A 14,051-nucleotide genomic window follows, 5' to 3' on the forward strand; every position below is an offset into this window, starting at 1 on the left:
ACAAGACAGATGAGGACGTTGAATAAATGGATACAGAATTCACTGGGAGCAATGGATGTGGTATCGAGAGAGCCCGGGTAAAGCATGTGGGGAATGGCATGGGGGAGGGGAAGAGAGGGAGAGATAGGGGGATGGGAAGAAAGAGGGCAAGGCCACCAAGAGCTCCCAGAAGACAACGCAACAGGTCATTTGCCACTTTGGTTTCCATGACAACTCTAGTTACATATCACATATACATGTGGACGCACACATATACATATATATAAACATGAATTAAGTCTCATTTGTACAATTGTATAATCATGTACACACACACACACACACATACACACTCTCTGTCACCGTCTGACATTTTTCGTTCTTGCTTCCTCGATACTCACCTCATCCTCCCTGGGATTGTCTCTCTCAGCACAGAGAGACAGTGGAAAGAGGAGGCAGGTGTTTGAGAATGGCCCTGAGAGACAAACCAGACATTTGCAGGCACACGCCTGCACACACACACACACACACACACACACACACACACACACACACACACACACACACACACACACACACACACACACACAGACTCATAAACACACAACAAATGATATCCATCAGCACTTGTGCAAACATGGATGAGTCACTGGTAGGGAAAAAGAGAGAGAGAGACACACAGATGGAGAGAGGGAGGGAGCGAGAGAGGTGGAGGTGGGTGGGGTCGAAGGAGAGGATGGAGGAGGGAAGGATGTGATTGCAAGAGGAAGGAAGGGAGAGAGAAAGGTAGAGGAAGGGAGTTGCTGTGGTTTTCTGGAGAGGGGTGTAGGATGAAAGAGATGAGGGGAAAAGTAAAATCCAACCCGGGGGATTGATCGCTCGCTCCTCTTTCCTCTTTTCTGTCAGAGAGCGGGCTATGAGGAAGCACATCGGCGGTGAGGAAGAGAGGGGAGAGACTAAGTAGAGAAGAGGAAAAAGACAGGATGGCATACACACAGGTAGGATCACAACACACGGAAAAAAAATCAACCCTGAGACCTTCAGTTTCTGGGAAATATTTGGCTCACTTTAACTGGAATGGACACCCCACAGACTAAACTGTACTCTAAACCTCAGTCACCCTCGCTTACTCACTCCCTTGCTTTCTTTCGTAGACACCTGCTGTTACCTCCCCCTTTTGATTTTCAAACCATCTTTTTCTCACACCACCCCCCCCCACATTCTGTCTGCTGCTCTTAGTCTTTTCTCTCCTCTCTTACCTGAGTATTTTTCACCTCCATCACTCTGTCGACTGTTTTTAACCCTGTTGCACATTTCCCACAGTAGGGAAAGTGCCTCTCACATGTGAAAACACCATTATGGATGGCTATGAATGGCTGCAATGGGATATTTATCATCCTGTGTAGGTTTATTTATTTCCTGAGTCTTTAATTAATTTACTTATTTGCTACTTACTACATTTGTGTACAAATACTTGTCTACTTGTTCTTGCACTGTATGGGACGCCTTGTACAAATACAGATGCACTTTGTGTGGTATGTTTACAATGTGCTTAGAGGAGTATAGTCATAGATGTACAAGTGCTTGATGATTTAAAGCGATTTTAACTTTGATTGGTAGAGAGAACTATTAGAAGTGGAAGTTGTATATTTCACATGATTGTGGTCATGAGTTGACAATATTAAATCAGATTTAGGAAAAGAGCAACTCTACTTTTCGGTTCATAATAAACTCTTCAAACTATGGATCCCTCAGCATAATGTTTTTTAAACCATCAAACTAATACACATTACGAGGTTGTTTGTAATGCTTACTATTCGGTAGATATGTTCCTATCATCATTCAGTGTTTATTCATTATGTTTCTTAGATCGTTTGCATGAAGGCTGCTCCTGCTTTTGTTGCTGTTGCTCATTAAGACTGGGGCTGATGGGGAGGGGGAGGGGGAGGGGGAGTGGAAGAGGGAGAGAGAGAGAGAGAGAGAGAGAGAGAGAGAGAGAGAGAGAGAGAGAGAGAGAGAGAGAGAGAGAGAGAGAGAGAGAGAGAGAGAGAGAGATGGAGATGGAGATGGAGGAAAGGAACCCTTCCCATAAATACACTGACAGAAAAACAACACAGCCTCACACAAACACACATTCAGAGACACAGCGTACACACATGTGCATGCGCACGTGCGTGCAGAGTCACGTATACTATAGGCGGTCTCACATTTACTGTATCTGTTCATATCTGGTACACAGTGAACTCAGTCTTGAGTGTAAGTTCACACGTGTGCAATATGGAATATAGTTTTCCAAAATCCCCATGTAATTGAATATAGGGTTGTGAATATAACCGCTGTTCCCTGAAGGAGAGGAACAAGGTACAACACATATTGTATGGGATATAATGCCCTCTTTAGTCTGGCTGAAGACACCTCTATTCATGCCTGAAAGGCAAATGATGAGTAGTGACGCATGGTGGCCTCGTTTTGCCCACTAGGCTATATAGCCTTGTCACCAGCAGCATCTCTCAGTTCGTCACACCACTCTTAATCGAGCTCTCCCGGCGAAGTGGGGCAAATGAGTGTTATATCTCGTTCCTCTCCTTCAAGGAACAGCAGTTATATTCATAACCCTATGTTCCCTTTCAGTTGATTCACACTCGGTACAACACATATCGTAAGGGACGTATAGTCGCACCCCGCAGAGCAGGAACGAACCAACCCACTGGTTTCAAAGTAAAGTAGGCCCAGCAGAGAGCACAAAGTGAGCCACTGACGGGGCCACTACAGCTAAATGATAAAACTGCACAAAAGTGTGTGGAGAAGCCCAGCTAGCTGCTGCACAAATGTCCCGGACACACAAGCCCTTAATCAAGGCCCAAGACGAAGCTATTCCTCTGGTAGAGTTTGCCCACACTCTCCCAGGTAAACTCAAGCCCTTACTACTGTAAGCCAGAGAAATGGCCTCAACTATCCAATGAGAAAGACGCTGCTTTGACAAAGCCTTACCCTTAACTGGATTAGCGAAGCAGACAAACAGTTGATCACATTTACAAACAGGCTGAGTAAGGTTAATATACGTACATAAAGCCCTCACAGGATACAACATATGCAACTTTCTTGCTCCTCTGAGGCAAAAGGAGGGGGGGACAGCGGACTCAACTCAGATGCCAATGAACTGTAGGAAAAAGACATGACTTTAAGAATAGATGCTGTATTCGGTTATAGCGTCACCTTAGTATCCCCTGGTGCAAAAACCAGGCATGCTGGGTGTATTGACAAAACATGAAGATCCCTGACCCGTTTAGCTGATGCCAACACTAAAAGGAGGGCTGTCTTATATGAGAGAAACTTTGTCAACTGACTCCAAGGGTTCAAAAGGTGGCTCACACAGAGTGTCGAGAACTAAGTTAAGATCCCAGGAAGGAATGTTGGGCCACACAGCTGGTCTCATCTGCCGTACGCCTTCCATAAACCATATGGCCAGAGGGTGCACCCCTGGCAACATTCCACCAAAACCTACATGACAAGCCGATTTTGATGCTAAATAGACCTTAATGGTAGAAAAGGAATGGCCCTGCTCTAACAGGTCCTGAGGGAATGTCAGAACCTCCACCATAGAACACTGAAATTGTGTCAAATCCCGTCACTGGCACTATTGCTCAAATGCACGCCACTAATAAGCATACAGGCCCCTGCTAGTCCTTGCACTCTGAATGGTAGCTAAGACATTGAAAGGTAGGCCCGGCCATTAAGTTTAACCTTTCAACAGGCAGGCATGCAGATGCCACAGCTCTGGGCTGTGATACACAATCTCTCTGCCTGCCTGAGATAGAAGATCATTGCAAGTTGGGAAACATCAAGGCTTCTCCACCATGAGGCTGACTATATCCGCATACCATACTTTTGCTGGCCAACGCAGAGCTATCGGAATCATGGCTAAGCCCCCCTGGTGGGTCCTGTCCAGAGTGGGCAAAATCAGCTCCACTGGTGGGAATGCATACAGTAGAGTCTGAGGCCATGGATGAGCCAAAGCATTTATCCCCAGTGGTGCACCGGGGTCTGTCAGAGACAAGAACAGAGGGCAATGTGTGTTTTCTCTGGAGGCGACGAGATCTACATCGGCCCTGCCAAACCGATCTCATATCTGCGCTACCACCCTGGGGTGAAGTCTCCATTCTCTGACCAGAGGTCCTCCTCTGGAGAGGAGGTTCGCGCCTCGATAGAGGTGATCAGGAATGTGTCCTGCTCTGGTCAACAAAAGATGTATGCTGCTCAAAGTAGGAAGCAAGAGTGATTGTCCCCTTGTCTGTTTATGTATGACGCCACTGTCTTGTTGAATGTTTTGATCAGAACATGGTGACCCACTAGAACAGACTGAAAGTGCTGTAGAACTAGAAACACAGCTAGAAACTCCAAGTAATTTATGTGGTGCTTGCTTTCACTTAACTTTCACATAGCTTGGTAAGTGAAGGAGTGTAACAGGACTCAAAGCCCTGGCAAGTCAAGTCAAAGTCAAGTCAAATGTATTTATAGAGCACATTTAAAAACAACACACGTTGACCAAAGTGCTGTACAGACCAGAGCAAGTAGCTAGAATATAGATACAAGAAATACTGACATAGACAACAAGGCACATAGCTTGTAGGCATGAATAAACAACACATGGACATAGGCACAAGCCAAAAATCAGTCACATCAGGAGGATTCAAACACTAGAGAATAAAAGTAAGCTTTGAGCCGGGACTTAAAAGAGTCAACGAAGGTGACAGATCTTATAGGAAGGGGAATGCTGTTCCACAGTCTAGGGGCTGCAACTACAAAGGCGTGGTCACCCCTGAATTTAAGTTTAGTTCACCGGACACCCAAGAGTCCCAAGTCAGCCGACCGGAGGGACCTGGAGAGGGTTAAAAAGTCTGCATTAAAGGAGGGGGCCAGCCCATTTAAGGCTTTATAAACAAAGAGGAGAACCTTAAAATTAATTCTGAACCCCACAGGCAGCAGTAAAGAAAGGCCAGTAAGTCCCAGGAAAGGCCAGAGGTCTTTAAAAGGTTTTGCTCGTAAAGGGTCAAGTAGGCAAGTAGTTGGTTTAGAAGCTGACATAAGCTTAGTCTAAGTATTAAGAGACATAGTCTCAAAAGATGTATAAGATGTCATTGTATAGACATGAATTTGGTAAGACAGGATCTGCAGGAGTAGCTGGAGTTGAACTAATTTTCAATGGTAATTTCTACACTTTCCACAAGGCAGACTCTGTGCTATGATATGCCTTAAAACCTGACTGAAATCTTTTCAAGATGTTGTTTTGGTGTAGGTAGGGCAGCAATTGACTGAGAATAACCATGCCGTGAACCTTTCACAGGAATGGAAGTTTAGAAATTGGTCTGTGGTTACTAGGTAAGGGGGTTTAAGTTGGGTTTTTTCAGAAGGGGCTGGACCATTGCGTGCTTGAAACAGGTTGGAATGGTACCAGTGGCCAGGGAACTGTTGAATAGAGAGGATATTGGGCCCGGTTATGTCAAAGACATCCTTCAAGAGGGCAGTAAGGACAATGTCATGGGGATAGGCTGTAGGTTTCATGATGGAAACAATCAATCTTTGTAAGGGTGGGTAGCGTGATACGTTGGAAGCAGTTCAGTTTAGAAGAACTGACCAGTGAGACAGCTAAGTCTTGGGTGGAGGGGTGGGGGTAAATGTTCATTCTTATATCCTCAATGCTAATGAAAATTTGTTGATTGCTAATTTGCTAATGAAAATTTTTCAAAATTCTTCACACTTAGCAAGGAACACATCTATGTTGGTACTGGGGGTGGAGCAGATGACAGAATCTATGGTATTGAAAAAGACCTTAGGATTATGAGAGTTTTAGAAATTAGGTCAGGAAAGTATTTTGGCAGTGCTAGCCTACAGCCCGTAAACTTTATCCAGCTGAGTGGAGGAGAAATGGCAGTGTTTAGAAGGCAGAACCCGCCGGACCCGCGAGCCCAGTGTTGTGGGAGGGCGCAAGGTAGGAAGCCAAAGATGGGTCCATGGGAGGAGGATTTACCAAGCCTGCCTTATCAGCCCCATCCTGGTCCAGGAACTGCACATATCCAGGCACAGCAGTGTGAGTAGACAGCAGCTTGTCTCAAGTAGATATCAATTTGGTGAGGAAATCTGAAAATATGGGCAGGTAGTTTCTGGTTGTAGTCAGCACTGGGGAAGGAAAAACCCTGCAAACCTTGTTTGTTTCTGCACTGGAGGTGGCGAAGGCCAGTCCACCTCCAGTTTTCTAGCAGCTCACCAAAATAGACCCAGAAAAGAGTTATCTGTAATGTCCTGACTAATCTCTTCAGCACCAGAGGTAGCCTGATCCGCCTGCAACTCCTCCTGCTCATCTCCAGAGAGGCTGTAGTCCAGCTCCACAGTATCTTCCTCCTGATGGTCCAAAAAAGAGCCCGCCTGCAGTTGTGAAATTTGCAGGGCATGCCAGTTCCATATCGTCCATTTCCTTCAATTTGTCGCTCCAGGACAGCCCTGCTTCTCTGCCAGCCTCACCCTCCATATCACATAGGGACTGTCCGGAAATTTCCAAGAGGAAAGGGTCCTCCTGCTGCATCACAGCTTGACCCAAACCCCATTTGACAAAACTCACATGCCATTCGAGAGTGGTCCGCCTGAGCTGGTTACAGAGCGCACAAGCATCAGGCTGAGTCAGTGCTCGTCTAGTATGGACTATTCCCAAACAGACCAGGCAAGCATAATGGAGGTCCTTGTTGTGCAAAGAAAAACCACAACGTTGAGGACAAGGATGAGTGGTAGTGTTCTTCTTGGAAGAAGAATTGGTTTGAGTTCGCTCACTCATGTTTGCTAGCTGTAGCTGTTAGTGATGCTGAACTAGCGCAGCTCAACCACCAAGATGAACAAACAAGCAAAACCATATGCAAAAGCTGACTCACCAATATGAGGCTGTGTCAGACTAACCTGGTGGAACCCAGTTAGCAAAGTCAAAATTTTGCTACATTTTTAAGGTGTTCTTTGCGAGGTGAAGAGTGACAGAACCGAGGGATGCTGCTGGTGACAGTGCTTTAAAGCCTAGGGAGTGGGACCAGGCCACCATGCGTCACCACGCATCATTTGCCTTTCAGGTGTAAATAGAGGTGTCTTCAGCCAGACTCAAGAGGGTGTTATATCCCATACAATATGTGTTGTACCAAGTGACTCGACTGAAAGTGAACAAACAGAGAGGCTGCAGTGGAGTATTGTCATATGAACGCTCAGTGATGAGGCATATCAATCATAACTGCACCATGATTCAAAATAAGTACCTCTCTTTCTGGATTAACTCCTAATTTAATGCAAATACAGAGGACGGGAAACCCATTAAATGCTGAAAACTCCTGTGGGTAGAATTTGGGATGATAAATCAGAATACCAACTCGGGCACTGATGAATTACACTAGCATATTAATGTTAAAATGGTCAGCTTTGCTAGATTTGTTTTGATGAGGATATAAAGAAACCCTATTAATATATAATAGGCAAAACATAACTATAGGCAAAATCGGAGATGTTGTTTCTTCCACTTTTTAACATGGCGTTGCAGTGTGACTGTGTTGTGTACTGTATGTCCAACTAGCTGACATATTAAACAGTCTTCTCTTGTCTCCTTCATCTGCCCAACTGCTCCGATGATGTACACTGGCCGATGATCCTCTTCTTTTCACTGCCTGTGAAAAAGGACAGTTGGAACCCATCAATGAGGTAAAGACCAAATTTCACCTGCCACAATCAACTGGTCACAATGAAGTGTGGAAAAAGTCAAAATCCACATCCAGTCTTCTGGGGTGATTCCTGAACTCAGTTTTTGCAAAATGTGCATTTGCGCATCAAAGCACACACACACACACACACACACACACACACACACACACACACACACACACACACGCACACGCTAGCCATTATTTTAATCAGCTTAACAGGGTTTTTTCCCATTCATTGAATCACTGGACCATTCTTTGAGCCTCTCCTTTGCTGATTGGAATTGTGGGCCTTGATACATCAATGGAAAACAAAAGCATTATTAAAACGGTCTTGAATGATGTCATTCTCTCAAGTATCGACCCAAACCATAGTTGAATATAGTCATGGCAAATGCTCCCAAACAAAGGAAATGTTTATTCCACGCCGGTCTTTTTCTCCTAAGGCCAGTTTTCAAATCAATTTTGAATGGCTCTGACCTGTATTTATGTATAACTGTATGAGTTGTTCATCCACTTCACTGCCTCTGTTTAATTTCCCATTAAATATAAATAATGAAATGGCAGAAATCTTTCTTTAGGCTATAATTAAGAACACATGAATAGAAATGCCGCACAAAAAAAATCCCAATTTTCTTTTCTTTTTTTTTTACTAAGTGGCAATAATCTCTTTAACACTTGAGGTTTCTCAAATTATAGGAAGTCAACTTCCAATACATTACTCATTTGAGGTTCGGTAAGCACATCTACTGCCAGCTGGTGTTAAATTGTGGATCACAGGATCGAATCAGAGTAGATGAAACTTTAAAAGATCTCATGGGAAGTTTTGTTGGTGCTTCAGAGCCACATCGATTAACCAAGGAAAAAAAGACATTTCTGAAGGTAGCAATGTACCAAATTGCGATGACAACAGCAACAAACAACAATAATGCATTTTTATCAAAAAAAATCTATTTCCAATATGAAATGTATTTTGGCAAAATGAAAATAAAGACAGCATCAAATGACAGACCATCTCCATATTAAAGAGTAACTAAACCCTAGACCATTTAATGAGTTTGCTGACATCACATTTTTCTTCTTCTTCTTCTTAGAAGAATTGTTACTTTCCCCGTTTAAGGTCTAGGGGATGAGGGGAAGTAACAAAGAAAATAAACGTATCCCGGGGGAATAAGAAAGGTGGGAGGCGGAACCAGGTGTAAAAACGAACAGATTTATTAACAAAAATTAACCCTAAGTCAACATATAGAATAAAAAGGGCAGAAGCTGGCTCTTAACTAACCAGGCTTAGATAACAAAACAAACTCAGATCAGACCAAAAAGAAAGAAACAAGAACACTAGCAAAGGTTTCACTCTCTTTCTCAAGGAGTATAGAGTACTGACACAAGAGCGTGCTCTCTGGTCGACAACTGGCCGTCTCACTCTGGCTGCCAACAATGGCCCACTGGCCCTGTTGGCTGCCAGGAGGGCCAGTGGGCTCTCTCCAAGGTATATACCAAGCTGATGAGGAATTGGTATCACCTGGGCTCAACCAGCAGCTCCCCAGGAGGCGGGGCATTACCTGGAGAGGGGAAATTACAGACACACGGCACTAGGGCCGTAACACCACCTCCCATAAATACAAACCCTAGGTTGGTATTCAAGAGGGTAATCCTCTTCACTCAGTTTGAAGTTGGCATCGTCCTTCTCCCTGAGCTGCTGCATCAGTCGGATGTTTTGCTCTTGCATGTCTTCAAATACCTGGACTGTCACATCCATCAACAGGTATTTGAAAATTTACAAAGAGCTTGCTAAAGGGAACGACAATTTTGGTTAACAGTCATAACCAAATTCATAAACATAAACAGAATGTGCTTTAAGTGATAAGTTCTAAACAATATGACTTAAAAAAAAGAAGGAAAAAAAACAAAAAAGTGATAAAATAGGATAAATACATAAAATATATAAACTATCAGTTAAGGGGAAATTCAGTTTTATCTTGGTTATCTAATGTGGCAGGGACATTTTTTTAGATGTCATATAATGTTTGTGCTTTTATTCCTTGTAGAAGTTTTAAAAATTTCAAGTATGATTTAAACTCATTCAGAAAGATAGCAAATTTGGGGGATGTTTTCAAGATTCTATTCTTGTGGATAAAACATTTTGCTAGACATAGAAGTACATTAGAACAGAGTTCATCATTTTTGGTTTGCAATATTATACCAAATGTTATACTGTCTCTAGAGATACAAGTTGAAAATGATGAAATTTTTGGTTTTATCCATTTGTGGATGTCAAGCCAGAATGTATGTATTACATTACATGAGAAAAATATGTGGTCTTTAGTTTCAATATCATTTTCACAAAGCATAGATATATTGTCATCAATATTAAAAAGTAGTCTATGTAATTCTTTTGAAGGATAAATGTTCATAATTTTGAAGTGTGTTTCTTTTGTTTTGGTGGGTATAGGGAATGTTAGATACATTGTTCTTAGTCTATCAAATGAGTTTTTATCAAAGTTGTGCAGGATGTCATTTTTGTTTTGTCTTCCGGGAAATAATTTTTCAGTAAGACAGTTTCTTATAAAATGATTACAACATTTTTTGTCCAGGATTAAAATCCCTTGAATTGATAGCGGGGCCAATTGTGGTAGTATAGGTTGGTGGGCCAATATCTTTTTTGTTAGGAAGACAAATTCTTGAGGAAGTGCTTTGTGTAAATTAATTAAGTCTGATTTTGAAGGATTGAAATTATGTTTAGCGCAGAATTGTACATAATCTAAGAAATTACCCCCAGAATCCATTAAGTCAACTATCTACTCATATACACTGCTCAAAAAAATAAAGGGAACACATAAGCAATGCAATGTAGCTCCAAGTCAATCACACTTTTGAGATATCAACCTGTCCAGTTATGAAGCAACACTGATTTGTGAATCAATTTCACCTGTTGGTAAATTGTCTAATTTCCACCAGGTGGAAATTAGACAATTTGCAAGACAACCCCTATAAAAGGAATGGATTTGCAGGTGGTGGCCACAGACCATTTGCCTGTCCTCATCTTTTCTGGCCGATCTTTGGTTAGTTTTTCATTTTGCTAGTGCCCTCACCACTAGAGGTGGTATGAGGCGGTATCTGCAACCTACAGAAGTTGCTCAGGTAGTGCAGCTCATCCAGGATGGCACATCAATGCGTGCTGTGGCAAGAAGATTTGATGTGTCTCCCAGCACAGTGTCCAGAGCATGGAGGAGGTACCAGGAGACAGGCCAGTACACCAGGAGACGTGGAGGGGGCCGCAGGAGGACAACAACCCCGCAGCAGGACCGCTATCTGGTCCTTTGTGCAAGGAGAAACAGGAGGAGCGCTGCCGGAGCCCTACAAAACGACCTTCAACAGGCCACTAATGTGCAGGTTTCTGCTCAAACAGTGAGAAACAGAATGCATGAGGATGGTATGAGGGCCCGACATCCACAATTGGGGCCTGTGCTCACAGCCCAACACCGTGCAGCCCGATTGACCTTTGCCAGAGAACATCTTGGTTGGCAGATTCGCCATTGGCGCCCTGTGCTCTTTACAGATGAGAGCAGGTTCACACTGAACACATGTGACAGACGTGAGAGAGTCTGGAGACGCTGTGGAGAACGTTCTGCTGCCTGCAACATCCTCCAGCATGACCGGTTTGGCGGTGGGTCAGTGATGGTCTGGGGAGGCCTATCCTTGGAAGGCCGCACAGACCTCTACGTGCTAGCCAGAGGTACCATGACTGCCATTAGGTATCGGGATGAGATCCTCAGACCCATTGTCAGACCATATGCTGGTGCAGTGGGCCCTGGGTTCCTGCTCATGCATGACAATGCTCGTCCTCATGTGGCCAAAGTGTGTCAGCAGTTCCTGTATGTCGAGGGCATTGATGCTATGGACTGGCCTGCACGTTCCCCAGACCTGAATCCAATCGAGCACCTCTGGGACATCATGTCTCGTACCATCCGCCAACGCGATGTCACACCACAGACTGTCCAGGAGTTGACCGATGCCCTGATCCGGGTCTGGGAGGAGATCCCTCAGGAGACCATCCGTCGTCTCATCAGGAGCATGCCCAGACGTTGTAGGGAGTGCATACAGGCACGTGGAGGCCACACACACTACTGAGCCTCATTTGGAATCGTCTTGAAGAATTTTCACAGAAGTTGGATCAGCCTATGTTCTCATTTTCCACTTTGATTTTGAGTATGATTCTGAATCCAGACCTTAATGGGCTAATGATTTTGATTTCCATTGATCATTCTTAGGTTATTTTGCTCTGAACACATTCCTCTGTCTAATAAATAAAGATTTTCAGCTGAAATATTTCATTCATCGAGGTCTATATTGTGTTTTTAGGTGTTCCCTTTATTTTTTTGAGCAGTATATTTTCGGAATGTGTGTGTGTGTGGTGTTAGTGTGTGTGTGTGTTAGTTAGTGTAGATAGCGGGACCGAAAACTAAAGCATTTATGATCCTAATTCTTTTTGGAGGTGGTAGGTATTGTCTCAGAGAATAAGGGAAAAATCCCAGAAAATTAAAATTATGCATAAATATGCATAAATATGCAAAATATGCATTTTCTAAAAATGGCTAAAAACCACTTTTCTCGGCATTTCAGATGATTTTCAGCATTTTTGATTTTTTCACCTAACATTTTTTTCTGCCCCCCCCCCCCTTAACCTGGAAAATGTGACGCTCTCCCCCTTTAATGTTATTGTGTATGCAATGTCATGTATGTGAAATATGCTTGGTTGGAACAACTATTGGCCTCAAAGGGGCAGTTAGGGCACAGTTAGTGACAGGTAGCAAGCAATTAAAATGCTCTGCTGTGATTGGCTCTGGACATGTCAGGTGATATGTTATGTGGCCTGCTATTGGTTGCTGTGAACGTCATGTGATGTTTACACTGCACAGTGTAGGGTGTTTTGGGCTCAGTGTTCAATGTACATTTTGTTAGCACATGTTTAATAGCTTTTGTAAAGTTTTTGAATATTGTGTTCCGGGTGGTGAGTACATAGTACTTTAAAGAGTTGTTTTACAAATATTGTCATTGAGTGCATTAACTTTTGATAAGTTTAATAAGCTTTGGGTTGAATGCCAAGGGCCCCACCAGTTCGGGGGAGGGGTAAGCCCAGGGCTGCGGTATTCGAAGGGAGAGGGTGTTCGGAGGACCGGTATTAGGGGGTTCGACTGTATCTTATTTTCCCTCCCCCAAGCTTACTGTATTGTCCCTTCTACACCTACCATCCAGACTTGACACACTTAGACCATTCACCACTCAGATTCCCCTAATACTTGCCTCACCAGTGACCATCATCTACTACTTGCCATTTAGCCCCTTTCCACCCCCACTTGAAGTGGGGTACCGCTACATTGTAGCGGGGTTCTTCTAGTAGACCATATATTTCTCCTATACCAATCTTCATAAAAGAAAAATGTATTCCAGTACAATACATATTTATTATTCCAGAGTATGGGGTAAAAAGTTTTGTACATTTAACATTTTCCAATATAATAGTATTTGCTTGTGGAACTCTAATAATGATACAGATAGTTTATCAATGTTGAAGTCTGTCTTAAGAAGAAATTCCAATCCTCCAATTTTATTGAATAAGTGATTTCGAATACAGTACCAAAAGGAGTTGTTATGTTTGATCCAAGATTTTAGCCAGTTGATTTTTAAAGTTCCATTAAGGCAATCAAAATCAATAACTTTTAGGCCACCATCCTTTATTTCTTTAACCATATTACTTTTTATCATATAATGTGGTTTGTTTCTCCAAATGAAATTTAGATTAATTTGGTTAATAGATCTTATCAATTTATTTGGAATGGCATTAGAGTAGACTGGGTAAATAACATCTTGATGAACATTCCATCTTTGTTAGATAAATTTGACCAAGTATTGAAAGGTCTCTTTGGAGCCGTGACTTTAACTTAGCTTTACTTTCTTTTATTTCATTTTATACACTTAAAGATTGGCTTCGTGTAGTTGTGTAGTTGTGTAGTTGTGTCATTGGCTAGTTTACTGATGATAATATCTGTACCTAATACATTTCGTTTTTAATGGCACCACGATTTTAATGTAAATTGCTAAAATTTCTGTAACTAAGATAAACAAATATGGTGAAATGGGACAACCTTGAAGTATTCCTACATTAACCTTAAAGCTGGGGGTGGTGCCACTAGGTAATATGACACAGCTGCTAATATTCTGATACAGTCCACTAATTAGATTTCTAAAAACCACAAGGAGGTTGTATTGAGTACCAAAAGTTGTTTATGAGGAGGGGGGAAAAATGCAAGAAATTGATCGAAAACACTGGAAAAAAATGGCTTGTGA

The 14,051-nt window shown here is 42.8% G+C and overlaps 1 protein-coding gene across 1 annotated transcript in view; it reads left to right on the forward strand.

The window, feature by feature from the left end:
* The first annotated feature begins 4,048 nt into the window (after nt 1–4,048).
* The window catches only part of syt17 (synaptotagmin XVII), a 45,404-nt gene continuing 35,401 nt past the window's right edge, over nt 4,049–14,051 (forward strand). The window contains exons 1-2 of the mRNA XM_056288355.1: nt 4,049–4,241; nt 7,682–7,704. Of these exons, the coding sequence (XP_056144330.1) occupies nt 4,049–4,241; nt 7,682–7,704 (216 nt within the window). The remainder of the gene's footprint in view (nt 4,242–7,681; nt 7,705–14,051) is intronic.

Source organism: Lampris incognitus, chromosome 10, assembly GCF_029633865.1.
Source record: "Lampris incognitus isolate fLamInc1 chromosome 10, fLamInc1.hap2, whole genome shotgun sequence".
NCBI lineage: Eukaryota > Metazoa > Chordata > Actinopteri > Lampriformes > Lampridae > Lampris > Lampris incognitus.